The sequence below is a fragment of the Crocuta crocuta genome, unplaced genomic scaffold (assembly GCF_008692635.1).
Source record: "Crocuta crocuta isolate KB4526 unplaced genomic scaffold, BGI_CrCroc_1.0 scaffold36, whole genome shotgun sequence".
Classification (NCBI taxonomy): Eukaryota; Metazoa; Chordata; class Mammalia; order Carnivora; family Hyaenidae; genus Crocuta; species Crocuta crocuta.
In genome coordinates, this window is record NW_027532203.1 from 18,941,538 (window position 1) to 18,967,198 (window position 25,661).

At 44.4% G+C, this 25,661-nt stretch overlaps 1 protein-coding gene across 1 annotated transcript in view; it reads right to left on the reverse strand.

Moving 5' to 3' along the window:
* The window catches only part of SLC14A2 (solute carrier family 14 member 2), a 55,727-nt gene extending 30,302 nt beyond the window's left edge, over positions 1–25,425 (reverse strand). Inside the window, exons 1-9 of the mRNA XM_077777595.1 lie at positions 25,252–25,425; positions 19,338–19,518; positions 18,189–18,378; positions 13,651–13,779; positions 9,249–9,441; positions 5,109–5,256; positions 3,913–4,047; positions 2,189–2,238; positions 1,528–1,702 (exon numbers count right to left, since the gene is read on the reverse strand). Of these exons, the coding sequence (XP_077633721.1) occupies positions 1,528–1,702; positions 2,189–2,238; positions 3,913–4,047; positions 5,109–5,256; positions 9,249–9,441; positions 13,651–13,779; positions 18,189–18,378; positions 19,338–19,518; positions 25,252–25,425 (1,375 nt within the window). The remainder of the gene's footprint in view (positions 1–1,527; positions 1,703–2,188; positions 2,239–3,912; positions 4,048–5,108; positions 5,257–9,248; positions 9,442–13,650; positions 13,780–18,188; positions 18,379–19,337; positions 19,519–25,251) is intronic.
* Positions 25,426–25,661: the final 236 nt, after the last annotated feature.

Below are 25,661 nucleotides of genomic sequence, written 5' to 3' on the forward strand. Positions count from 1 at the left end.
GATTCTAGGAACCTCCCTGCTCTTTCTGATAGAAATTCCTGCACCAAAGGTCAGATTTTTTTCCCCCCTCTCATGGTGGTATGCCTGTTGGCAGAGGTGGGAGCAGAGTGAAGGAATGGAGGAGGGGGAAGCTTAGGGGTGGCTCCCAGACATTTCCATGGAAGAAGGGCCTGGTTTAAAACTGTAGCCCCTAATGCCCGGGGTCTATCAAAGAGCCTCAGATCTTCCAGATTCTGGTCATACTAATCTCACTTTCCTAAAAACCTTCTAGTATCACCCAGCATATAAATGGCTATGTGGCTGTCTGTTGTAAAGAACTTGGTGGTGTCCTGTGGGTCTGCTGCCCACTAGCTCCTAACTATTATTATGGTGAATATCCATGTCAGGCACTGGTTAAGCTCGACTTTTGGGCCAAAACTAGTTTGTTTGTTTAATAAAATCTTCTTGGAATACAACCATGCTCATTCATTTATATATTGTCCAAGTCTGTTTCAGGCTATAATGACACAGGTGAATCTTTGCTATAGACATGATAAGGCCTTCAGAATAAAAAATATTTACTATTTGACCCTTTCCAAAAAAAGTTTGCTGAGCCCTGATCTACGTATAAAGACTGAGTATAAGCTAATGACTGTAACTGGGAAGTCAAATTATGAAATTCATAGATCACTGTTGGTCCCACTCAGGCTAACCATTTGTTTTAAGTATCACAGACTTGATAAAGCTTTCAACACCCACAAGCAAATAGGAAAATGAAATAAACTTCCCCAGATTTTCACACATTGAGCTCAGATATTTTTCTCAGTTGGGATCTCTACTCAAAGTTGTTGGTTTGACTTATAGTGAGAAATGCTTATCCTTCATAATTTTATCATTCATAATAAAACTCACATATGGACTCTATTCTTTATTAATTGCTTCCTGCTATTAATAATAGCCCTTTCCTCTGACCAATGAATGTTTGAGATGTCTTATTTAGACACTCCTAGTTCCCTAATTGTTTCTGTTTTGACTTTAACTTTCTATTAGTGCTAAGTTCCTTTTTGTTTTGTAAGGCGGCGTGTGCCCATCAACCACTAGCTCAGTGCACTAAGGCATCTTCAACATACTCCTGAATTTCCACCCACTCTGTGTCTATGTTTGACTAGGAACCACTCAGAAACTTTGATTTTACAGCATCTATTATTTAGTTAAACATGCCAAGAAGATCATCTTGCAATCATCTTCCCAAAAGACTAAATAGAAACGTTTTTAAGACAATGACATTTAAAGCACATGCCTTACTTCTAACTCCAGCAAGCTCATACCAACATTCTCTAATGTCGCACGTGAATAGTTATGGTGATATGCACAGAGAGAGAAAAATCAGCCATCAGGGTAAGGGAGGTACAGGTGTGTTTGGTTATACAGGTGCAAGGAGAGGCACAGAAGGTGAGTGCTGCAGCTGATTGACCCAGAGTTGAGACCATAGGGAGCAGACACTGGGTCCAGGCAAAGAGTATTTCTGCCTGGAAGTGGGCTAGTCACCGCTGGGGGACTTCTCTTCTTCACTGTTCTTCACTGTCAGGTAGTAGATGCGGTTGGCCTCTGGGTAGGTGACTTTGCTGAGTGGGAGCTTATAGATGGCAGGGTTGTTGGTTGTCAGGAGCAGGAAGATGAGGGTGGAGAGGCAGAAGGCCCAGGTGCCTGATGGCACACCAACCTGGAAGCAAAAGCACTGGGGTCTGAAAATGGTCCTAGGTTCCAGGGACCCTGGAGGAGAAGGATGGGGATCCTTCTCTACTGACGACATTGGTTTTTAGGTTCATGATATCAGAGTAGTTTGGTCTAGGAATTTGAGGTATTGGTACCTTTGGGCACAATCAGAATCTTTTAACGATGGAGTTAAAAATCAGCCTAGGTATGACTTCCCACATCCAGCCACACACAAGTACCTCCATTTGTCCATCTAGGTTCTCCACTTCTGGTTACATCACTCTTTTGTGCACACACACAGCCGCCTCCAACACACCTCAGAGGCACATACATTGCAATTTCCAGTCCCTCTCTGGGTGTTTGTCCTGGATAAACCTTGACAAAGGCATTGTGTGGGTACAAGCTTCCAGAATGCACTCAGGGTTCTTCCACAAACCGCAAATGTCCTAAAACCCTGCCTGGGACAGGCATGTTTAGGAGAATCCAAACTTACCACCGACATTATGTTGGAGAGGGCTGCTCCCATGTATGCACAGAACAGGGCTGTGGAAAAACAAGGACCATGGAGTCAGCTTCCCAGGGATTGCCCCCACCTATTCCCAAGGGAAGGGGTCTCATCCTGTCTCCATCAGCCTTGATGTCTCACCACACCCTGAAATCTGACATATTAGCCTGACATTATTTTGGTAGTTTTCTTTGCATGTAGGTGTGGCCAATCTCCCACCAGACTGTGTGTTCTGAGGGCAGAGATTAAAGCTTTCTATGTCCTCCCCACTTCCATGGTGGCCTTGCATACAGTCAGGGGTCAGTAAGCATCTTTTGCTTGTCCACACTGACCTTGGGGATGGGTGTATTGTTATCTGTCCTAGGGATGAGTGGTCAGACTATCTGAGCCCCCAACAAGGCCCTCCCATCCAAGATTCTGAGCGGCTATGATAGAGCCTGTTGGATCTGCACCAAACCTCACCAGAGCTGGACCTTACTGGTCCATGAGCTGTCCCTAGGATCTAGGCATTTGGGTTCACTCTAGGTTGTGGCCCCCAGGACAGGTAGGGGAGCTCAACCACACCCCTGTGCCTCTGGATAAGAAGCTTCTTCTGCCCCTTCACTTTTGCTCTTTCTGTCCCTCTGACCAGAACACCTTCTCCCCCCGACCTCTATGTACCAAATTCCCACCCTGGAAGTGTTGAGATAAACCCCATCCTCCCCCCAAATCCTTCCCAGACCGTTCTAGCCACAGGAATCTGTCACTTCTCCAAAGGCCAAAGGAGTTACAATCTTAGCTTCAAAACATCTGGTACTTTTGACTTGACAGATATTTACCAAGCCCACTGTCTCCCTGCTGGCTGCTGAGGGAAATACAAGAGACATACATGGAAGTCACTTACCGTCTCCACATATGAGTGGGGAAAAAGTTCTGGAATGTTATTCTGCCCTTTACTTGTCTCCAGTTTTGCTTATTAAAGTCCTGCTATTTCTGGAGAATATAAGCAACTCCAGGGCAGGAAGACTGGTTTGAACCTAGCTTCTGCCCTCAATAGCTATGCTCTAGATTACATTCATTAACTTTCTGGGTACCAGGGCTATATGATGGGCTGACAATCTATGCCTGGTAGTGATTTGGGAGGACTGAGTTCGTATGTGGTTCTGGGGTGCAGCTGTGAGAATGCCTGCAGCCCATTTCCCTTAGGACAATGTGCTACTGACTCCCTGGAAATCGAGCTCCCATGTTGTGATTTTCTGACACCTCAGTGCTCCCGGCTATGTCGTCTCACTGGATCTTTCAAATAATCTTTTCAGACATCAGAGCTTTAATGATTGTGTGATTACTGTTCTTTCTCTAGATGTGACTTCATGACAATGTGGTCACCACTGTATCTTCCATGCATAGCTTAGGGTGTGGCACTTCGTTGCGCTCTCTAAAAGCGTGTGGGATGAAAAGTATTACCCTGGAACACTGCCACTAGCACCTGAGGAAATGCATGTGTGATCTCCTTGGAAATTTACAATACTGTGTAAGTAAAAAACAGTAAGCATGGTTGTGATTCCATTTTACAAAAGCGGAACCTCAAGTCCCCCAGTGTAGGGACCTAAGCCACAGGTCCTTCTAGAGCTGCTACCAAGTTCCGATTAATTTTCTCCATGGGTTTCACATAACCAAGTAGGGAGGGAAGGAATCACAGAGTGACCTGGTGGACAGCTTCCCCATATACCCACCACAGACAAGAGCCAGCAGGTGTGTCTGCCAGGTGAGGGCGTAGAACATGCCCCCGATGGCGATGCAGGAGAGGACACAGTTGTAGCTCCAGAGGCCCATGTAGATGGTCTCGAAGGGCGTGGCCACCGTCAGGGCTGTGGGACAAAGTGTGATGTTTCTGGCCAGTTCTGAGTCCCAGCACAAAGGCCACCCCTTGGCTGGTGTCAGCTCTCAGGATGGCCTCACTCCTGCTATCCCCTCCCTATGCTCCTCCCCCATCCCAGCAAAGGAGCCTCTAGAAATGGCATCTAGTCTTCAGGAAACAGCAACAAGAGAACAGCAGTGGTTCCCAAACTGGGGTTTGAAGATTTCACACAGAGGTGTGACTACTTTCAGGGTGAGGGAAGGTCAAGGCACTGGGATTCTAGGTATTCCTTACATATTTGGCCAGAGAAGCTGCATTTTTAGCAAGAACCTTTTAAAGAGAAAAAGGTCTGCTTAAATGGTTGAGGAAAAGTATATATGTACACATACAGATGTATACAGTTAGAGAAATAGAAGGGCAGGATGTGAACAACAGGTGAATCAAGCAAAGAGTTTATGGCTGCTTCATGCACCATTTTTATTTTTGTAATTTTTTGATAAATTCAAAATTATTTTGAAATGATTTTTTAAGTTCTGCTTCCAAGACGTTTTTGAAAAATACTGGAATGAGTCAACAGGATCCTAGTCCTCTGTGCCCGACTCCAACTTCTGGCTCTGCTGTGCACATGCACATATATAAATGCATGTTAATACATAGGCCTACACGTAGAAATATTAAATCACATTTGTCAAATAGGAATACAGTTTTTGAGAAATTGTATTCTTCTAGTTTACTCCAAATTTTGAAGTGCTGGGTCATTTATACTCCTTGGTCTGTCACTGCTCTCCAGCCCGCTGAGCGACCCTCCCTTTCCTCCCACCTCTCAGCTCCCAGGGGTTCAGGTAGCAGGCCAATCATGTCTTCAGCCCCTTGCACCTCCCCACATACCCTGCTGTGGCAGTCTGCTCCCTTTGGAAACTCAAGAAAGGGAAAAATAAGTCTCTACCCCTGACAGTGTTCAAAAGCACTGGTGAAGATAACAAGGCTAGATTATTTGCCCTGTGTAGGGATGGAATGGCCTCAGGAAAATTATCTCAAGGTCCTCCGTGCAGAGAGGGGACCCTGTCCTACCTGCTATCATCCCCACAATAGAGCCAATGGCTGCATGCAGGCAGATGAGTGGCGACGAGATGAACAGAGCCACCAGGAACACGCCGCCTGTCCAGGGATTATCACAGCCATATACCTGGCCGACACCGACGGGGATGGCTTGTAGCAGCTGCAAAGTCAACAGAATACAGGGTCACTGGAGTGTGGGCACAAAATGCAAAGACCAGGCCTTAGGGTCAGGGCCAAGCCATTCCCGGTGGGGGTAATGGGTTGGAACGGGTGGATGGGGGTGCCCTCCAGCGTGGAAGAGATCTTGGGAGGAAGGACATGAGCTGGAACAAATAGCTCCTCACTCCACCACCTAGCAGGCATCTGGCATCTCCCATGCAAAGCCGGGAAGGGCCTCCCAACACAGGTGCTTTTGAGGGACACATGGCTTCTGCTTTGAGAAGGCGAGCTTTGAGGGGACCAGAGAGCTCCTCCTCCCGAGTATGCCATTGGGGGTTTTCAGGGCACTAGGGGATTTCCACCAGACCTTCTGAAATCCTACATGTATTCCAGGAATATTAGAAATATTCTAGGCCATGCTGATGATTGATTTCATCAAAGGTCACCCAGATCGTTGGTGGCCAAGGCCAGGCTAAAGCTTCTGATCTTGACCCCTAGCCTATATGTGGTTGCACATTCAGAGCTACCTAGGGTATTGTGGGGCTCTGGGAAGAAGATGGCATTTCCCCTGCTTGAGGAGAACTTAGCATTACAGAAAGATAATGTGTGCACCATTGGAAAACAGAAGAAAGCCAAACATCCCTGAGTTTGAGAGTCATTTGAGGGTGTAGTAATTGTAGATGGCTAATCGGGGAGTCAGATGGCCCTTTTTCTGCCCAAGCCTAACCATCTACATCTGACAGAGTAGGGCAGGAAGGAGAGAAGGGAGACTAGCAGGCTAGGGAAGAGTACTGGCCCGGAAGCTGAGGGCTCCCGCTCTCAGAGGAGTTCTGCACTAGCTCATGGAATGATGGTGGGCATGTCACTTCCTCACACAGGGCTCTGGTGCCCTTCTCTGTAACATGAGAAGGCTGTCATAGCAAATGATGTTCCACCTTTAAAATTCTGTAATCTTTGCTCTATTACTGACCTCTATGAGGGCCAGGCTCCTTGATGGCTGGGTACATAATAGGTGCTTAACAAATATGTATTGATTAGCTCAGCAGTTTCCAAACTTTGTTGTACATTGGAATAACCTGGAAATTCTAAAAAAATTGTTTTTGATGACTGGCTCCTCCTTAGACATTGCAATTTACCTGGCAGGGGGCATGACCAGGGCCTTAGGAGATTCCAAAGTGCAGCTGAGTTTGGGGTCCACTGAGTGAGTTATACATGATCTGCTGTAGATGCTGGGAGTTAACTGCACATCTCCCGTTGGGTGAAATTTTGTACTTTTTAACAACCTGATTTAATTCTAGAGTCAGTCTGATTTCTTTAGAGAACAGTGTTTGAGGAGTCCTACTGAGCTTTTTAAGCTTTGCCTGTCCTCATCTCTGGATGGGTGGCCTTTCAATCACCAAGCACTGTCTGGGCCAGAGCCTATAGCCTTGTGTCAGAAATGATGGGGGCATGCATTTTATTTAAAGGAACCCCAAGAATGTTCTGTGCCAGTTCAGTGAACTCACCTTAAGTGTGGGGAACCAGCTGAAAATCTACTCAAATATTCCGTGACTTCCCAAAGTCTGAGGCAAGCAGGATGCCGAGAAGGCTCCAACTTCCCCCTTCCCTTCTGGGAACACAGCTTTGAAGCTCAAGCAGTCAAGAATGAGAAGAATGAGGGATAAGTAGCCTCGGAACGGAGCCTGGGCTCGGAAAGTGCCTTCCTCTGCTGGGATCCATATTTTAGGCTGGTGAACTGTGGCCCTGGGGCAGCCCCCCTTCCCTGCACCTGCTCTCCAACACCCTGGGATGAAGGTGTGAAGGGCAGTTGGGTGTGCATGGAAATTTACTGAGCCCTGCCTCCTTCTACTGTCTACTCTGGACAATCCTCTAGTAACACGACAGGCCAGTTAAACAAAAAGTAAGTCATTCCCATCATTGTTTTAAAGAGGAGGAGGAAAGGGGTGTTGGGACCTGGATGGTGTGGAAGAGAAAGAGCCCACTGTCAGAGTAGTGGTGTGGTGGGTGAGCTGCGGCCTCAGGGTACATGGATTTGCATGCTGCCGCTTTTTGTTCACTTTGAAGATAAACGAGAGGCATCTCTTGCTGTGGCCATCTCCACCCTGTGCCCCTCAGTGCTAGACTGCACAGCCTCGTAAAGTGGGGAGAGTGGGGGGACTCTGTGGCAAATGCCCCTGTGGGGGTCACTGGGACCATGCCTCATGGGTAGGGCTCAGGGACAACAGGTCTGTGCTCTTACAGCAAGGTGCCCAACTGCCCGCTGACGATCACTGACCATCGCCCTCAGAGTTAGAGCTTTGTCTCTGCTCCTGTCCCTGCTGGTTTCCACTTGAGAAGGTGGGCTTTCCCTCTAATGCAGGACTCTGTCTTTTCCATTCTCTTGGATTTAGACCCTAACCCTGACTCCGATCTCCCTCCAGCCCCTGCCCCAGACAAAACTTTGAAAAGACAAAATATTTAAAAAGGTTTTGCATGGTTGGCAGTTAGCGTTTGCACTAGTAGCAGGGCAGACCCTCCTTATCTAATGGCTTCGGGTCTGAGTGTGGCTGGCCCTGGAGGTCCTGAACTGCTCTGTCCACCCGGGAGTGGTGGCCCTGGGGCTGAGCCCCCAGCAGCCCATCTAGCTGATAGGCTCAGCTGGGTGGTGAAGGCTGGGAAAGCAGACTACATAAACAATATTGAGGATGTAGGTTCTATTTGCAAGAATTCAAAAGGCAATCATGGAAACAATATTCTGAATTAACTCTAAACAGCTGAGCTAGAACTAATGGGTGAAAGATGGAGGGGTACAGATTTCTGAGGAAGGTAACGAACACTCTGATACTTCACAGGATCTAACACTTGGTAGACTGCATTGAGAAGCAGAGGGTTTTGCCTCACTGTGTGTGTTCTGGCTGAGGGGACTAAGTGGGTGATGGGTCAAAGCTTGGGCTCTACATCAGGCTGTCTATGTTTGGGCACTAGCAGCAGTTTGAGCTTGGGCATCTAACCTTTGAGCCTTAGTTTTCTCATCTGTGAATGGGGATGATGATAGTACTTACAGTATTGGGTTATTAGGAGTGTTAAATAAGTTCAGAAGTCAAGGGCTTGGAATAGTGCCTGATATGTAATAAGTTTGCCTTAGCATTAGCTGTTAGCTATCTCTGTTGTTCATGAACAAGGCCAAATTTTACAATTCTGGCTATTTAATCTTGTGTTAGATTTTTATTATGTCCCTTCATCCCCGGTGTCTAGAGATCGGTAGAATAATGAATATGTACATTTGTGATAGTTGGATGTAAAGCAGGGTTTCTCAGCTTCGATACTTACTGACATTTGGGGCTGGTTAATTCTTGGTTAGGGGGAGGGCTGTCTTGCGCATAGTAGGATGTTTGGCAGCATCCCTGGCCTCTACCTACTCAATACCAGTAGCACCCTTCCCCCAGTCTAAATTTAAAAAGTATCTACAGACATCTGCCCTCTTTCCAGGAGGGCAAAGCCCCCCCACCCCCACTGCCTGATTGAGAGTCACTTATATATAAAGTAGATGAAAATTCATCCATATCTTCTATTGATAAGACCTTTAAAAATCCTAACTTTAAATATTTGTTTTAGTATTTAGAAGTATCTGGTCCCTTCACCCAACCATCCATCTTATTTAGTATTTTTCCCTTAACCCCACCATTCTGTATAATTAACTTAGCACTGATCTGTGCACTCGTTTACTGTCTGTTTCCCTGTATAGAGAGTACACTTCAAAAGGGCAGAGAGGTTGTTGTCTTCTTACTCCCCATGTATTCCTAGTGTCTGATAAAGTGCCCAGCACATATCAGATCTTCAATAAGGGTTTGTTGAAAGAACAGCAGTCCTTCCCTGTCCTATTCTCTACCATGACCATCATCTGGTAGAGATGTATTGGAGAAGCTGAGAGCCTGGGTAATATACAAACCAGTTATGGGGAAGGTATGTGGTGGAAGCAGGCGGTCTCCACTCATCTGCCATTGGGTAACTTACTAAGGGCATCTCCATCTCTGTCCAGGTGATGTTGGGCACTGAAGACACGGGCTCCACCAGTGTTGTGGGGAAGAAGAGGTTGTAGTGGCCGGTGGCTGCCAGGTATAGGGTTATAGCAATGTTGAAGGGCAGCGTGAAGACAGGGAGGTCCCACTTGCTGAAGATGGAATTCAAGGCACTGGAAAGAACTGGGCTGAAGGTGAGCAAGACAAAGGGTTAATCTGTGTTTATCCTTAGGTCTATATCATCTTGTCTCATCAGCTCTGTCCATGGAGCCCCCCTATCCTTGGCCCAGCCATTTCTGGCTTCTTGGAGACTTCAGTGGTCTATTTATCCGGGACTGGGTATAAGGTGTTCCATTTAAAGTGAATCTTTATGGGACACATTTAAAAAATATTATAATTTATATACTAGAAATTATACATGAATAGAAAATATCTGAATAGAAAACTTTATAATTTAAAGATTTCCTTGTTTCTTAAACCAAGAAAACTAAACAAAATTTAATCCTTAGAGGGGCGCCTGGGTGGCTTAGTCGGTTAAGCGTCCGACTTTCGCTNTCATCAAGATGTACAACAGCTACTGTCCTGAGCTATGATAACATTTTAGAACCCTGGCCTTGTAGGAGGTAGCTGCTATGGTGCATAGGTAATATGTGGGCTTGATTCAGCTACAGTGCTTTGAGCTACTTTGGAAGCCACCATGTGAAGCTGGAACCTTCAGTTGTTTTCATCCTCTGTCTTCTCGGCCTTTTCCTTGGGAGGAGCATGCATGCTGGAAGGAGACAGAGCTGTGTGCAATCCCTAACTCCTACACTTGCAGGCTGAGTGGGCAGCATTAGGATCATGAATCTCCCTGAGCTTTAGTTTCCTCAAAAGGACCAGCCACTGTAGACACTTAACACCCCATGTCTTCCACACTCAAAAAGCTGCTGGGATAAAACATGAAACCATATGATCTGGCTGACTGGTCTATCTTTAATTCATGACCTTCAGTCTTCAATGGGCATTTAAGACTGCCTAATAACCCTACTACACAACCCATGCAAATTAACTCTCCAACTTGCTGAGACAACTATTTCACATTTTCTCCTTTCTCCTCAAACCTTCACTGTTTGCTTCCCTTTAGTTTCAGTAGAGCATCTTGCTTTACTTCATTGAGAGAACAGAAATGATGAGATGAGAAATGCTTCATTTTCCCAACCATAACCTCCACACTCCAATTGTCCAGTTCCCACATAGTCTTTCTCTCTGCCTTTGTCACATAATGAAAGTATCCCTCCTTCTTTATTGGGCCAATTCTTTCCCTTGTACTTCAAGATCCAATCTGTCTCAAAGACTTCACTCTTGCAATTCTCTCCTCTCTCTCCTGCAGTTTCAGTCTCTCATAAATTTACATAATGCTTTAGTATCTTCTTCCTATTAACACCCTCCTCCTCTAACCCAATGTCCCTTCTGGCTGTTTTGCCCTACTTCCCTGGTCCTCTTCATAACAATTACTCCCCAACAGATTGCTATGCTCAATCTTTCCACCTCCTTTCTTTCCTAAACCCACTCCAATCAGGTGTGCGCTCTCTCCATGCCATACAAGTAGCTCTTGTCCAATTCAATGACATCTGTCTTACCAAATGCATGGCCATTCCCTGCTCCCTTCATTTGACAGCTCCAGCTGGACTGAAATACTTTCTGTCGGGGCTACCATGACACTGCCCTTTCTTAGCTCTTTTCCTGATTCCCCAGCTGCTCCTTGTCACCTCTTCATGGTTCTTCCTCTTTTCTGACAGTCATCTACATACTGGAATATCCTATGGCTTAGCCTTGGGTCTTCTCTTTATCGTCTTTTTCTGGGTGATATCCTTTAGTCCCATGGACAAAATATCTTCTCTATACTTTTGCCCTCCAAATCTTGACCATATCACAAAGTTCTGGATTTGTACATCCAGTTACCTTGTCGACATCTCTACTTGATAGTCTATAGCCTAATATGTCCGACAGAACTCTTGATTTGCACTGTCTCCTACCACCAATCCGTTTTTCTTTGTCTTGTCCATCAACCCAGGTGCTCAGGCAAACTATAGGAGTGGACTGAATCTTCTTTTCCTCCCCACCACCCATATTCCACAGCCTCTCATAGAGTCTTGTTGCCTTTACCTTCCTTAAAATACACCCTAAGCCCACTTGTTACCACCTTCCCTTGTCCAGAACACTATCATCTCTCTGTAGGTACCTGGCTCTGCTTCCAGCATCCATTCTAGCTCCAGTTAAAATCCATTCTCCAGAAGGCAAGCAGAGCAATTTGTTTAAATTTAAACCATATCCTATCACATCTCTGCTTAAAACCCTTTAACTACTTCCCATCACAGTTGTAATAAAAATACAAAAGCCTATTGGATCCTCAAAGCGAACAGAGTCTAGCCCTTATTTACTTCTGCCTTTACCTCCTCCATTCCTCTTCATTCACTGGGCGTAAGCCCCCACTGGTCTTTTTTCCTGAACACAGGGCCCTCCTCCAGCTGTGGTCTGCACGTGCCAGTGCTGCCACCTGCAATATCCTTTGCTAGATATTCAGATGGCAAGGGCCTTTTATCATTTAGGAGAAAGCATGAATGCCCCTCTTGAAAGTGGCCTTCCCTGACCATTCACATCTGGAGTTCCTCTCTGTCCCACTTGCTCTGTTTTGCTTTCCTCAAAGCACTTATCAAATCTTGACATGATTTTTTTTTAATTAACTAGCTGAGGACATTACTTCCATCTTTGCCAAAAGGAACATGAGCTCCAAGAGACCATCTCTCATTCACGAGTATTCCCAGCATCTAGAATAGTCCCTGTGCATAGCAGGCACTCAGCAAATATTTCATGGATAAATCTGGAAAATGGCACCAGTGCTATCTACCTTATGGGCTGGATTTTGGGTATTATATGAATAGATGAGTGAACACACTGGAGTAGAAGCACAGAGCTCAGCCCAGAATTGGGTGCTTGATAGTTTGTCTTTTAAACTGGGAAGTGGGGTGGGAAGTGGGGGCACTGTGGACAAATTTCCACCCAGGGCTGTGTGGCTGCCTAGCTGTGCTGAGAGGGTTAATCTGTTGTTATAAACCAAATGTATGCACGTGAAAACAGGGTCTCCTATGCCTTACATGGGAGCAAGTGGGGGACACTGAGGAAATCCCCATATAAATGACTGCTGTAGCTGTTGTCCCAGTGGATTCAGAAAGACAGAAACCCTAAGAAGAGACATAAATTGCTTAAAATGCTTAATGTAGTAATTTATTTACAAGCACTGCTAAAAAGTAATAAAACAGTACTTAAACTAAATTAAACTAACTGGTTTTAGTAACTCCAGAAACCGAAGAAAGATACGTACTTCTTAGAGATGTTAAAAATTAGTTAGCATGTCTCAGAGCTGGGGGACACAGACTGAAGGACATGGGTCACCTTGGGCTCCTGCCCTTTGGTGATGGCATGCATGCAAGTGATAGCATCAGGTACTATAGACCTGANTTGCTCCCAAGACCCTTTCTCTTAACTTTTTTATTCTTTTATTAATTAAATTTTTTATGGTTTATTTATTTTTGAAAGAGAGATAGAGACAGGATGAGCAGGGGAGGGTCAGAGAGAGAGGGAGACACAGAATCTGAAGACTGGCTCCAGGCTCTGAGCTAGCTGTCAGCAAAGAGCCCGACATGGGGCTCGAACCCATGAACCATGAGATTGTGACCTGAGCTGAAGTTGGACACTTAACTGACTGAGCCACCCAGGCGCCCCTAACTTTTTTATTCTTTTGCAGAATGAGGTGATTGCACAGCAAGATCTCAACTGATGTTTCCTGTCCAAAGATCCTGTGCTTTCACTACAGACATTCTGCTCCCAGAGAGCTCTGATTCTATCACAAGCGAGGTTTTAGCTTTTCCATCTTGCTCAGGCCATGGTTTAGATGATTTCCATTTAGCCTGGAATTTAATAGTTGCAGACTCTCGGTTCATCATCAAAAACTTTGTAAAAGTATGGCCTGGGGCAAGTTACTTAACCTCTTCACAACTTGTTCTTTCCTTCTGTAAACTGGGGACAATAACCCTACCTGGGTGAGCATGGTGCCTGGCTTATAGGAAATACTCAATAAATGTTGGTCTTGTATTATTAAACCTAGCATTCAAGGAAGATTATTAGCACAATAAAAAACCTGTTTTCATGGATGCTCTAAAGGGTCTGTTATTCCAAAATAAAAAAAATGATCTGCTGTGTTACAATCAAATTTATGGATTTTCACCGTATCTTGTGTGACAAGCCAGCCTGACTATGAAGACACGAGGTTCCAGGAGGGTACATGCCCCCGTCCAGTGTAAGATGCAAGCACCACGGGGTCCTGCGGGTCTGTGAGCATAAAGAAGGAGGCGTCTCACCAGGTCATGGCTGTGAAGATCACAGGAAACAGAAGCCACCAGTAATAGTCTAACTTCTCGGAGAAGACAGCTATCAGTAGTCCGACCAGCATCCCGTTGTACCCATGGAGGCCTGAGGCGATGGCGGACCTGGTGGGGGTAGTTACATTGCATTTGAATTTGGTGGGGCTTATAGGGCCCTCCCTGGTACTCCCAGAGGAAAGTCAGCTTACTCCTGAATGTGGGCAGTCACACAGCTGCTAGCACCTTCCTAGATCCAACACACACATGCGTGCACACAGACAGTCCTGATAACCCTGCTGTTCTGTTTAAATTCTTCTGAATTAAAGTATGCATTTTGTCTTCTCACTGCATCTGAGCTCCCCCTTGGCTTTTCAGGGAGTCTCAGACTGCTAAGTGTAGTGGGAGATCTAATAGAGACCTGAGGTATGACACCAGGGAAAGTGTGTGTGTGTGTGTGTGTGTGTGTGTGTGTGTGTGTGTGTAGGAGACAGGGAGGAGGGGAGGGAGAGACAGGGGAGGAGAGAGTGTATCTGACTGCACTGTGTGAAGCTGTAATTGTTGCAGTTGGCCTGTGTCCCAGAGCGGACAAGCTGAGCCCACTAGGGATGCACACAAGCCTCTCCCCACAGTAGGGCAGGGAGGGGCCCAGAAGTGGGGAGAATCCAAGCTTGAATCTATCCTTTCTTTTTGTTTCATCAGGGAAGCCTATGTGTGCCTAAACTTCTCTCCCTGATGTTTAATAAACACTGCCCTTCTGCCCTTGACCCTTCCCATGGCTCAGCTGGCCGGGGGATGGGGAACGGGGTGAAGGAGGGGCTGGGCAAGTCACTGCAAGACCCCTCCCAGAGCATGAGCTTTGTGTGCTGTGCTCTGTCCTTCTGCCCTTGACTGTAAGTTGTCCAGGCTGGAACTTGTCTGTCTGACGTTGGTGTAACAGATAATGGTGTCTGGTGCATGGAGGGCTCTAGGCCTCGCTTAGTTGTTGAATGGGTGTGTGTATGCACGCTAAAGCTTTTCACAGACTGACTCTCCTTGCCCAGCAGGGGCATCTGGAAGCCCAAGGAGGGAGGAAGGGTGCCCTGGCTTAGAGGATGGCTCCTGCCTGGCAGAGGCCATGGCTTGGGTCTGGAATGAGGGGAGCTTTCAGCTCTAGAGTGGCCAGGAGATCAGCTCAGCTAGACTGGGGAGGGTGGGAGCAGCTGGAGGGCGGGAGGGGGTGTCTCTAGACAGTTTCCAACAAGAAAAGCCGAACATATGGCACTTGTGTGGGGACACTTGTATGGGACATCAGATAGTGGGATGGCTGCTCCCAGGGCCTGANACCCATGTTTTGGGAAAATAATTAATTTTAAGTGTGTGTGCATTTTATCTGTATTTTCCCATTTCGGTTTGGTCTTAGAATTTAGTACTTTTTTGGCTTTAATACCACTTGCTTCAGGTAAGCTGAGCAAAAATGGCTGACCCATACTGGGGGCTGTCTTATAGCCCCAGTGGTAGGGTGCAGTGGGCATAGCAGGAATCAAACAAGAGAGCCCAGGGGAGACAAAATTAGAGTCCCTCCCTGTGGAAGTTCCCTCCCAGAACACTTCTCTACCAAAACTTTGGTGGCTTCTGGATTTGGCTGTCAGAATGAAACCCATTACCTTACATCTTCTCTATCAAATATGTAAAGTTCAGTTTAACCCAATGCCAAAAAACTGTCATTAGGACCACATTTCATCAGGACACTGCAGCATTAGTGTTGCTGACCCTGAGTTACTCTCTGTGAGGTACAGTAGTGGGGGTAGGGAGCAGGGATAAGGGTGGGGTGTGGGCTGATGGAGGAGGAGGAGAGAGGACTGGTGGACAGGAAGTAGGGGTGGTCAGGGGAACAGGGATAGGGGAATAGGGGTGGTAGAGAGGGATGGTGGGGATTATGTTTAGAACATGTAGCTGTGTCAGTGATTTGCTGGGGACAGTGGTGAAGTCAGGGCTCCTTGGAAGGATTTGTGTGGATATTATGTAGGGTGTCTAGAGCTTTGAACCTATGGTGTAGAACATGGTACTGACCTGCCACAATAACTCTTTTCTTGACACAGTAGTAGAATATGAAACATTCAAAATGAGCTTCCTGTACTGAACATGCTTAGAACACAGCCAGGGAGAGAAGTCTCAGAAAGTAATTAGACAGCCATCCCATATAGTACCGGGGTATGCTCTGTGGTTGTCCAGTGAGAAAGGAGAGTTCAGAGAGTACTGGAATAATCAGGGGTGGCTCCCTGTAGAAGGAGGACTTGAAGAAATGGTAGGATTAGATAGATAGAAGCAAAAATGCTCAGGAGGGAACAGTGTGATGCTGAGTAGTAGATGTGGTAGGGCCCAGCAGAGAAAGCTCTGGAAGCCATACTGGTGCAGACTAGTCTTACTAAAATGTCTGGGAGGATTAGGCAGGCATGGTATGTGTCTCCTCCATAGTACTGAAGTCCACGAAGCAACTCTCTGAATGGCTTGGCAAATTTACCATTAGATTATGGTCAAGAGGGAAGTCAGAGCAGGAAGGGACTCTGGCTCCTTGAAGGTGAGCCAGTAAGCAGCAGATCTCACAGATGAGGACAATGGAGGGGAAGTACTTGCCCAAGGTCACATAGCTAAGGAGGTGGTGTGCTGGACAGAGCTCACCCTAGGTGAGTTTTGCGAAACAGTGATGAAGCGGTGAGACAAGAGTTAATCTTGTCAGGGGCCAGTTCTATGCCAGCTGCCCATGAGATGACAAGTAACTGGAAACAAGGAACAGGGAACCTACTGGCTGAAAGAGAGACACAAAATCCTGGCTGGAGCCCATTTTTTATGTCACTCACCAGACCTGCACACAAAAGATCAGCCTCTCTCTTATCCAATTTGGGATGGACTCCTGGCTTGCTGGAATCAGAGTGCTCCCCCAAAGCCACCTTGGAGGTGCATGAATGGCTTCTCAGGGTAGACAAGCCGACTCACAAATTTGCCCTGGTGGCATGTGGACTGTGAGGTAGGCCTGGGGAAGTGTGCTGTTGGGCACAACACAACCAGCTCTGATGACTCCCCATGCCCTGTGCTCACAAGGGCTCCTCTGGCCTTGCCGTCCCCTCTGTCTGTGTGACAGGGACAGTAATGACCCTCAGCCTAGAAGACGCAAGCCTTGTGCCGCAGCCTGAGCCCTGCCACCCACTGACTGTGGCACCTTAGGTGAATATGTGCTCCTCCAGTCTTTCTCTTACCTTCGCTGTCTGCCTGGTGATGTGACGGCAAGACTCACATGTAACAAGGCATGACTGTGCTTTTCAATCTTTTTTGACAGTAACCCGCGGTAAGGAGGGAATAGATTTGATAGCATGACCCAGTTCTCTCTCTCTGTCCCTCTAACAGTGCCCATCCCCTAAATATACAACACATCCTGACATTAATGAAACAAAAATGTTACAAAATATTTCCTACACATGAATTACTCTAATCTGTTTTTATTTTATTCTATTATTTTAATTTTTAACGATGCTGTAGCCAATTGATTCATGATCCACAAATGGATGGGTGACCTAAAAATTGAAAAACACTAAAAATATGGGCATTCCCAAACTTCTCCGATCATCAGAAGCATCCAGGAGGATCTTGTTAAAAACATCCCCTCCCTACATCCAGATGGCCAACAGACACATGAAACGATGCTCAGCATCCCTCCTCATCAGGGAGATACAAATCAAAACTACACTGAGATACCACCTCACACCAGTCAGTGTGGCTAAAATGAGCAAATCAGAGAACTCTAGATACTGGCGAGGATGTNCTAAAAAAAAAAAAAAAATCCCCTCCCAGACCCACTGAATGGGACTATCTGAGGGAACAGAAGTGCCTGGGGCTGAAGAAATCTCATTTCTTAACAGCCAGCCCCAGTGACTCTAGCCATCAGGAAAGTTTGGGAATTTTTGGAACAGCATGGGGCAAAGTCTGAGGAAATGGTCCAGTTCCAGAAAATGCTACTTGTTATTGTTCCTGGACTTTGTGGCCACCAGGGCAGGGTCGGTTGGGCGGGGGGAGGCTCCTTTAGCGGTCTCTGGCCTCTGCACTGTCCTTCCCATTCTACTTTCCTCATCTCTCCAGATCCTATGTTTCCAGCTCAAAGGCCATCCTCTCTCATCCCACAGCTGCCACCCCGCCCAACACGTTGACGTCTGTCTTCTCTGAGCTCTCTGGCATATACCATCTCATATTATTCTGGGACATTTCTTGCCTGTTAGTCAACTAGATTGTAGGCTCCATAAACGAAGAGCAGTTTGAGAGTTCCTTGGCACTTGCCTCACAGGGAATGTTTCCAGAAGGATCTACAGTCAAAAGAAGCCTAGTGCTGTCACTTGCTTTGAGCACCAGAGTCGTTTAATTCTGTAGAGACCTCCAGTGACCTGTTCAAAGTTGATCTTCAGGAGACTTCAGGCTGGTTGGTAGGATAAGGCTGGCTGATCACTCAGGGAAACACTTCTCTACTTGTCTAACCTCAGACCCCACAAGCACCACAGACAGGCACCTACCTGTCCTGGTTCAAGGCGAGGGCAGTTAAGGTTGAGACCACTGCCCCCAAACCCCCAGCAATTGTCCACCAGGGATTCTGGATCAGAAGCCCTATGAAGATGATGAATCCGCTGAGTGGGTTGTTGACAAACATCACCTGAGCAGTGCCCCTCAGGACCCAGTCTGTGACCTGGAGGGCCAGTGGCTTATCTGAAAGAGACAGGCAGAGTCATCAGCAGGGTCCGGGCTGTGCTTCCCTGCTGGACCACTGGTTGGCGTGGCAACCAAGGCAAACAGGGATGCACGAGCCAGGACATTTCCTCTCATTTGGCCTGGCACCCAGCCCGAGTCTCTGAGTGGCAAGGCAATCAGTCCACAGTGGGTGTTAGTTTTTGCCGTACAGACTGAGCATCGTGCTGAGACCAATTTAACGCCGTTCCAGCCCTCGGCTTGGTTGGCAAGGAAGCCTCAGGAGCATTCCAAGGGAAATTTACTGGTCCAAGGGAAGGAGTAAGGAGGGAGGGAAACCCTCTTTTTGTGTTGTGTCGTATGACTCAGTTGAGAACTGGTTATCTGAGCAGCAAAGAAAGTCGTCTGGAGAAAAGGAGCTGGAAAGGAAATGGCTTTAGCCCAGCTGTGGAACAGGTACTGAGTTAGGACCCGGGGGAAGCCAGGTCAAGAAGAGGGGACATACATTCTGGTTTGGTTTCCAGGGCAGCCTCTGCAGGTGTGAGTGGGGAGGGAAGGGCTGTTTGCTGCAGTATTTAGTTGAGGGAAACTAGAAGAAGGACTTTGAAAGGAAAGGAAGAGCCTTGGAACATGGGGAGCGCAATGTCCTCCTTGGCATATAATAAATGGCCATGTTACAAGGGAAGGAATGACCATTCAGCTTGCTTGGGAAATGGCTTATATACCACTAAGTGGTTGCCCCGTATCTATTCCACACAGGGTTGAAGAATTTGAAAAGCACAAAAATCAGTGAAGTGCATTTAATTCTGAAACCCCTTGGGAATCCCAAGTTTGTAGGGTACATTGGACCCACCCAGAGCTAACTCAGGGAGGGAGCTCTTCAACTGTGGGAGTGAGGGAGCAGCTTCCTCCACCCATGCCTAAGGGTGGGCTGTCTCCCTGGCCCCACCCGGCTGCTTCTTTCCTGGGACTTTGCCTACCTTTCAGCCAGCTCCTGCACTCCTTCATGTCCCCTGTGAGGTAGCCCACTGCTTGGAAGAGGCTGATGCCTCCCAAGCCTGCAGAGCCCCGAAGGGCTGCCCCACTTTCTCTCCTTTTACTCCTTTCATTGGGTTTTTCCATTTTCACAATATGGCTGTCTTCATTGGATGACCGGAGATCCTTTTAAAAGAAACCATGACAAACTATCAAATAATACAGCTTTTTGAGAGCAGAGGCACTCAGGGATAGGGAAGGGTGTCAGGTGTCCTGATAAAGATAAATGATCCTAAGACACGTGTCTATTCTCTTTTGTGGTCTGGAGTGCTGCACACAGGCCAGCTCCTCCCTAGACCACTACATGTTCTTCACAGCTGGTTTCAGAGACTTTTGTGCCATGGATCCCTGCTGGCAGTTTGGCAAGGCTGTGGGCTTCTCTCCAGAATAATGTTTGGAAATGAATAAAATAAATAGTACCGCAAAGAAAGTCTGTCATATTGAATCAGTTATTACAATACTAACAAAAAAAAATCCTGTGATATATACTTAGGTACTGCTGGTCCAATACCTATTATAATTTCAAAGCAGCAGCGAGTGAATAAGTGGGGCCTCTTCACTCCAACTCAGGACAACTTTAAAGGGCTGCCTGAGATCCAGAGCTGACCATAGGGTCACCTGTGGCCTTTATTGCCCAACTTCTTCTGCTTAATCCTGTTTCCCTTCCTCCACTATAAGTATTGACTGGAAAGGCACATCCCAATAAACTTCTTACATGAAAATCACCATCTCAAAGTCAGCCTTCTAGGGGATCCCAATCTGTGACAATGACAACAATCTCAGGTGCTAGTGATACGGCTATAGTTCACTATCTATATTTATAATTGAAGTGAGTGCTAAAGTTCATTGGTGGTTAGTGAAATAAAGATAAATTATCTTCCCCATCCAAGTCTATCCACCCTTGGTTCTATCTGTGGGCTCCTTGCTCTTAAACTGCATTGTCCATTATTATAGCCAATAGGACACATGGCTTTTGAACATTTAAAATGTGGCTAATCTGAATTGAGATGTGCTCTAAGTGTATTCTGAAGACTTACTATGAAAAAAGAATGTGTGATTATATCTCAACAATACTTTATACTGATTATATAATGAAGTAATAGTACTATCTTTTCATATATAATAGACTAAATAAAATACAGTATTAAAATTAATTTTGCCTGCTTCTTTTTACTTCTAAAAAATGTGGTTGACATTTAAACAAACATGTGTGGCTTACATTATATTTCTATAGTATGCTGAAGGTCTATAGATTTTCCCAACCTCCTCCCTACATCAAAACTTGAATGTCTTGAGGATATCAGTGAAAATGGTGGAGTAAGGACCTCCAAAAATTCTCTCTTCCATAAAGGCAACACACAATTTTTTCTAGTGCACATGGAAACTTCTCCAGTATAGACCATATGTTAGGCCATAAATAAAACATTTTTACTGATTAAAAGGTATCACTAAATTTAAAGGTACTGAAATCATACAAAGTATGTTCTCTAACCATAATGGAGAGAATTGAGAAATCAAAAGCAGAAGGAAATTTGGGAAATGATGTGGCAGTGAAATAATACATTCCTAAATTATCAATAGATCAAAAAGGAAATCAGAAGAGAAATTAGGAACTACTTTAAGATGAATGAAAACAAAACTTATGGAATGCGGCTAAATCAGTGTTAGAGGAAACTGTAAGTATATAAAGACCTATGTTAAAAAGGGAAATACCGTGTATCAACAACTTGACCTTCCACTTTAAGAAACTAGAAAAATAACAGTGAACTAAACCCGAAGCAAGTAGAATGAAGGAACTAATAAAGATTATCATGAAAATAAATGAAATAGGGAAGAAAAAATACAGAAAATCAATGAAACTAAAAGATGGTTCTTTTTTTTAAAGACTTAATTTTTTTTAAATAGTTTATTGTCAAGTTGGTTTACATATAACACCCAGTGCTCATTCCAACAAAAAGATGGTTCTTTATAAAGGTCAAAATTGACAAACTTTTAGCTAGGTTTTCAAACCTAATTTTCAAACTTTTTGACCAAGACAAAAAGAGAAGATTGAAGAAACCTTTAAGAAATAAAAAGCGTTCGTGTGCATGGGTAGTTCAGGAAGTTAAGTGTTGACTCTTGATTTCAGCTCAGGTCATGATCTCACAATTCGTGGGATCGAGCCCTGCATCAGGCTCTGTGTTGATAGTGAGGAGACTGCTTGAGAGTCTCTCTCTCTCTCTCTCTCTCTCTCTCCCTTTCTCTTTGCCCCTCCCCCTCACACACTCTCTCCCTCTCTCAAAATATATAAACATTAAAAAAAAAAAATTTAAAAAAGGTTATAAGGAAACAGATAATTGTATGCTAACAAATCAGATAACCTACATGAACTGGATACGTTCCTAGAAAGGCAAAAACCACCAAAGTTCTGACTCAAGAAGAAACATAAAATCTGAGCTGACTTATAACAAAGTAAATTATTACATTAGTAAAACAATAACAAAAACAACAAACAAAACACTTCCCACAAAGAAAAGCCCAAGTTCAGATGGCTGTACATTCTACCAAATCTTTAAAGAATTAATAACAATATTTTTCAAAAAACAGAAGAGAAGGCAACACTTCTTACCACATTCTGTGGGGTTAGTATTATCCTAACACCAAAGCCAGACAAAGACATCACACAAAGAAAATTACACATCAATCTGCTTTATAAATACAGATGCAAAAATCCTTAACAAAACACTACCAAGCTAGATTTGGTAGCATATAAAAAGAATGAAGGCCAAGAGGGATTTATTCTCAGAATTTCAAGACTGTTGCAATGTATAAAAATCAATCAATAATTATTAATATTGAAAGAATAAAAGAAAACACCCACATGATTATTTCAATAGACACAGAAAAACCATTTGAAAAATTCAACAACTTTTCCTGATAAAAACATTCAACAAACCAGGAATAGAAAGGAAATTCCTCAGCTTAATAAAGGATATCTACTAAAAACCCACAGTTAATATTATATGTAATGGTGAAAGATGGGATGCTTTCTCTTTAAGATCAGTAAGGAGACAATGATGTTGGTTCTCTTGTCACTTCAATTTAACAATGTAGTGCAAATTTTGGCCAGAGCAATTAGGTAAGAGAAAACAAACCAAAAGGGACCCAGATTGGAAAGAAAGGATTTAAAACATCTCCATTTGCAGATGGCACATTCTGCTATATGGAAACTCCTTAAAAAAACCTTCAAACCTACCCCCATCCCCACTTCACAAGCCTGTTAAAGTTATTGGACAAGTTCAGTAAGTCTACTGGAGAGAAGATCAATATACAAAAATCGATTTTATTTTTATGCATGGGCAATAAACAATCCAAAAATATTATGAATAAAATTCTATTTATGGTAGTATGAAAAGGAATAAAATATTTTGGAATTTAACAAAAAAGCCTTTATATCCTGAACTAAAGGTTTTATACGAGTTTCTCACACTAAAAACTATAAAAAATAAAAAGGAATTAAAGACTTAAGTAAATGGAAATATATCCTATGTCCATGGATTGGAAGAGTTAATCTTGTTAAAAAATGGCAATACTCCTCAAATTGATCTATAGATTTAATACAATCTATATCAAAATCCCAGTTGCATTTTTATTTAGAAATTCAAAGTCAGATCCTAAAATTAATATGGAAATTTGGGGGTCTCAGAACAGATAAAACAATCTTGAAAAGGAAGAACAAAAGTTGGAAGCTCACACTCTTGATTTCAAAACTTACTACAAAGCTACAGTAATCAAGATGGCATGGTGCTGGCATTAGGACAGAAATATAAATCAGTTAAATAAAATTGTGAGTCTAGAAATAAACCCATACACCTATAGTCAGTTGAGTTTTTGATGGGAGTGTCAAAACAGCTCAATGGAGAGAGAACAGCCTTTTCAGTAAATGACTTGGGACAACTGGATAATTGGACCCCTACTTCACACCATATATAAAAATTAACTCACAATGGATTAAAGACTTACATGTAAGTGCTAAAATTATAAAACTGTTAGCTAAAAACATAGGAGTAAATCTTTGTGACCTGGGCAAGAAAATGTTTTCTTAGGGGTGCCTGGGTGGCTCAGTCAGTTAAGTGTCTGACTTCGGCTCAGGTTATGATCTCATGGTTCATGGGTTTGAGCCCTGCATTGGACTCTGTGCTGATAGCCAGCTCAGAGCCTGGAGCCTGTTTTGGATTCTGTATCTCCTTCTTTCTCTGACCCTTCCCTGCTCATGCTCTCTCTCTCTCTTCTCTCTCAGAAATAAATAAAACATTTAAAAAATTAAAAAAAAAAAGAAAATGTTTTCTTAGATACGACACCAAATACATACACAATCAAAGTCAAAAGAGATAAATTGGACCTAGAATCACACACTTTGTGCTTCTAAGGACACTATCAAGATAGTGAAAAGACCCACAGAGTGGGAGAAATTAGTTGTGAATCATATAATTGGCAATATACTATATTATATATGTAATATTATATATAATATACCCATATATATATACATGTATTATATCTAATATCCAGAATATATAAAGAACTATTACAACTCCACAATAAAAAGACAAATAATCCAATTGAAAGAAGGCAAAGGATTTAAGAAGACATTTTTCTGAAGATGGTATACAAGTAGCCATTAAGCACATGAAAGGATGTTCAACATCAATTTGACATTAGGGAAATACCAATCAAAATCACAGTGAGATGTCAGTTCACATCCACCCAGGCTGTAATAAAAAAAAGACAGACTGTAATGAGTTTTGACAAGGAGGTGGACTGGCACAATGTGTGCCTCGTTGGAGAAAATGTACACCTGACGTAACTACTTTGGAAAACTACTTTGGAAAACAGTTTGGCAGCTCCTTAAAATGTTAAACATAGATTTACTATATGACCCAGAAATTCCACTTCTGGACATATACCCAAGAAAAAGAAAAATGTGTATCTGCACAAAAACTTTGACACAAAGCTTCACAGTAGTTTTTTCTTAAACAGGCAAAAAAGAAACAACCCAAGTGTCCATCAATGGATGAATGGGTAAGTAGACTATGGTACACTCATACCATGAAATATTGTTTGGCCATAAAAAGAAACGATGTAGCAATTCATGCTACAATAAGGATGCACTTGAAAACCTTATTCTAAATGACAGAAGCATTTCACAAAAGGCCATATATTATATGATTCTATTTACATGACATGTACAAAACAGGTAAACCCACAGGGACACAGGGTAGATTGGTGACAGCCAGGTGTGGAGGAGGGTGGAATGTGGAGTGACTGCTAATGAGTATTGGGTTTCTTTTCAAGGTGATGAAAGTATTCTGGAGTTCAGTGGTGGTGATGTTGGCAAACTTCGTAACTATGCTAAAAATCAATGAAATGTATACTTTAAAGGGGTGAATTTTATATCTCATTAAAAAATCCCCAAACTTTAGTGGTCCTGAGTCCCTCTCCAGTCTATTAGTTCAAGGAGTGTTAAAAGCTAACATTTAAACACAGGCCTTACCTTGGGAGACAATAAAGTAATTCAAGGGAGCAGGTCTAAGGGGAAAGATTTGGGGGACTGGTGGAAAACCACTGTGTGACTGTGTGCATTCCCTGCCTGCCTCTAAAATCATGTTGCACACACAGAGCCACGTTTTCTATCCTAGGCCCAGTAGGACCAACCAGGGGCTGGGACCCTGCATTGACTGGGACAGAGCCTCCCCAGGCAGTGACCCTGCCATGGCATTACGCAACTTGTGAATTGGGAAGCTGGGAAAGCAAAATCTTTCATCACCCTTCCTCCCCTTTCCTCCACCTGGGAAACATCCTGGGAGGGACACTCCTCACCTTTTCTTCAGGCATTTCCAGAAGGGGCAGGGCCGGATGTGTATCCTGGGGGCTTGAGGGCCAGCTAGGGCTGGTAAACTCTGACTCATACAGTTTGTATCTGCTGGAAAGAGGCTCTGCCAGGAGAGGTCTGCTGTGAGTGTCAGACATTTCCTTCAGGGGGTGGTCACTCATAGGTCCTGCAAGTGGAAAGGACAGGGGGAGAACAGTAAGTCAGGATGGGGCCCAGGGAGACTTGGCTGAGGCTGCAGGGAGGCCTCAGGAGGCATGCAGTCGGTCCTGATATACTACTTTTGCAGTAGCATGCTGCCAAGAAGCCTGGGGCCATTCCTCCACCATTGTGGCCTTATCTTTCAAATCCCCCCATTCTTCCAAGTCCAGAGGAAAGTCCATTTCTCCCTCGATGAGTT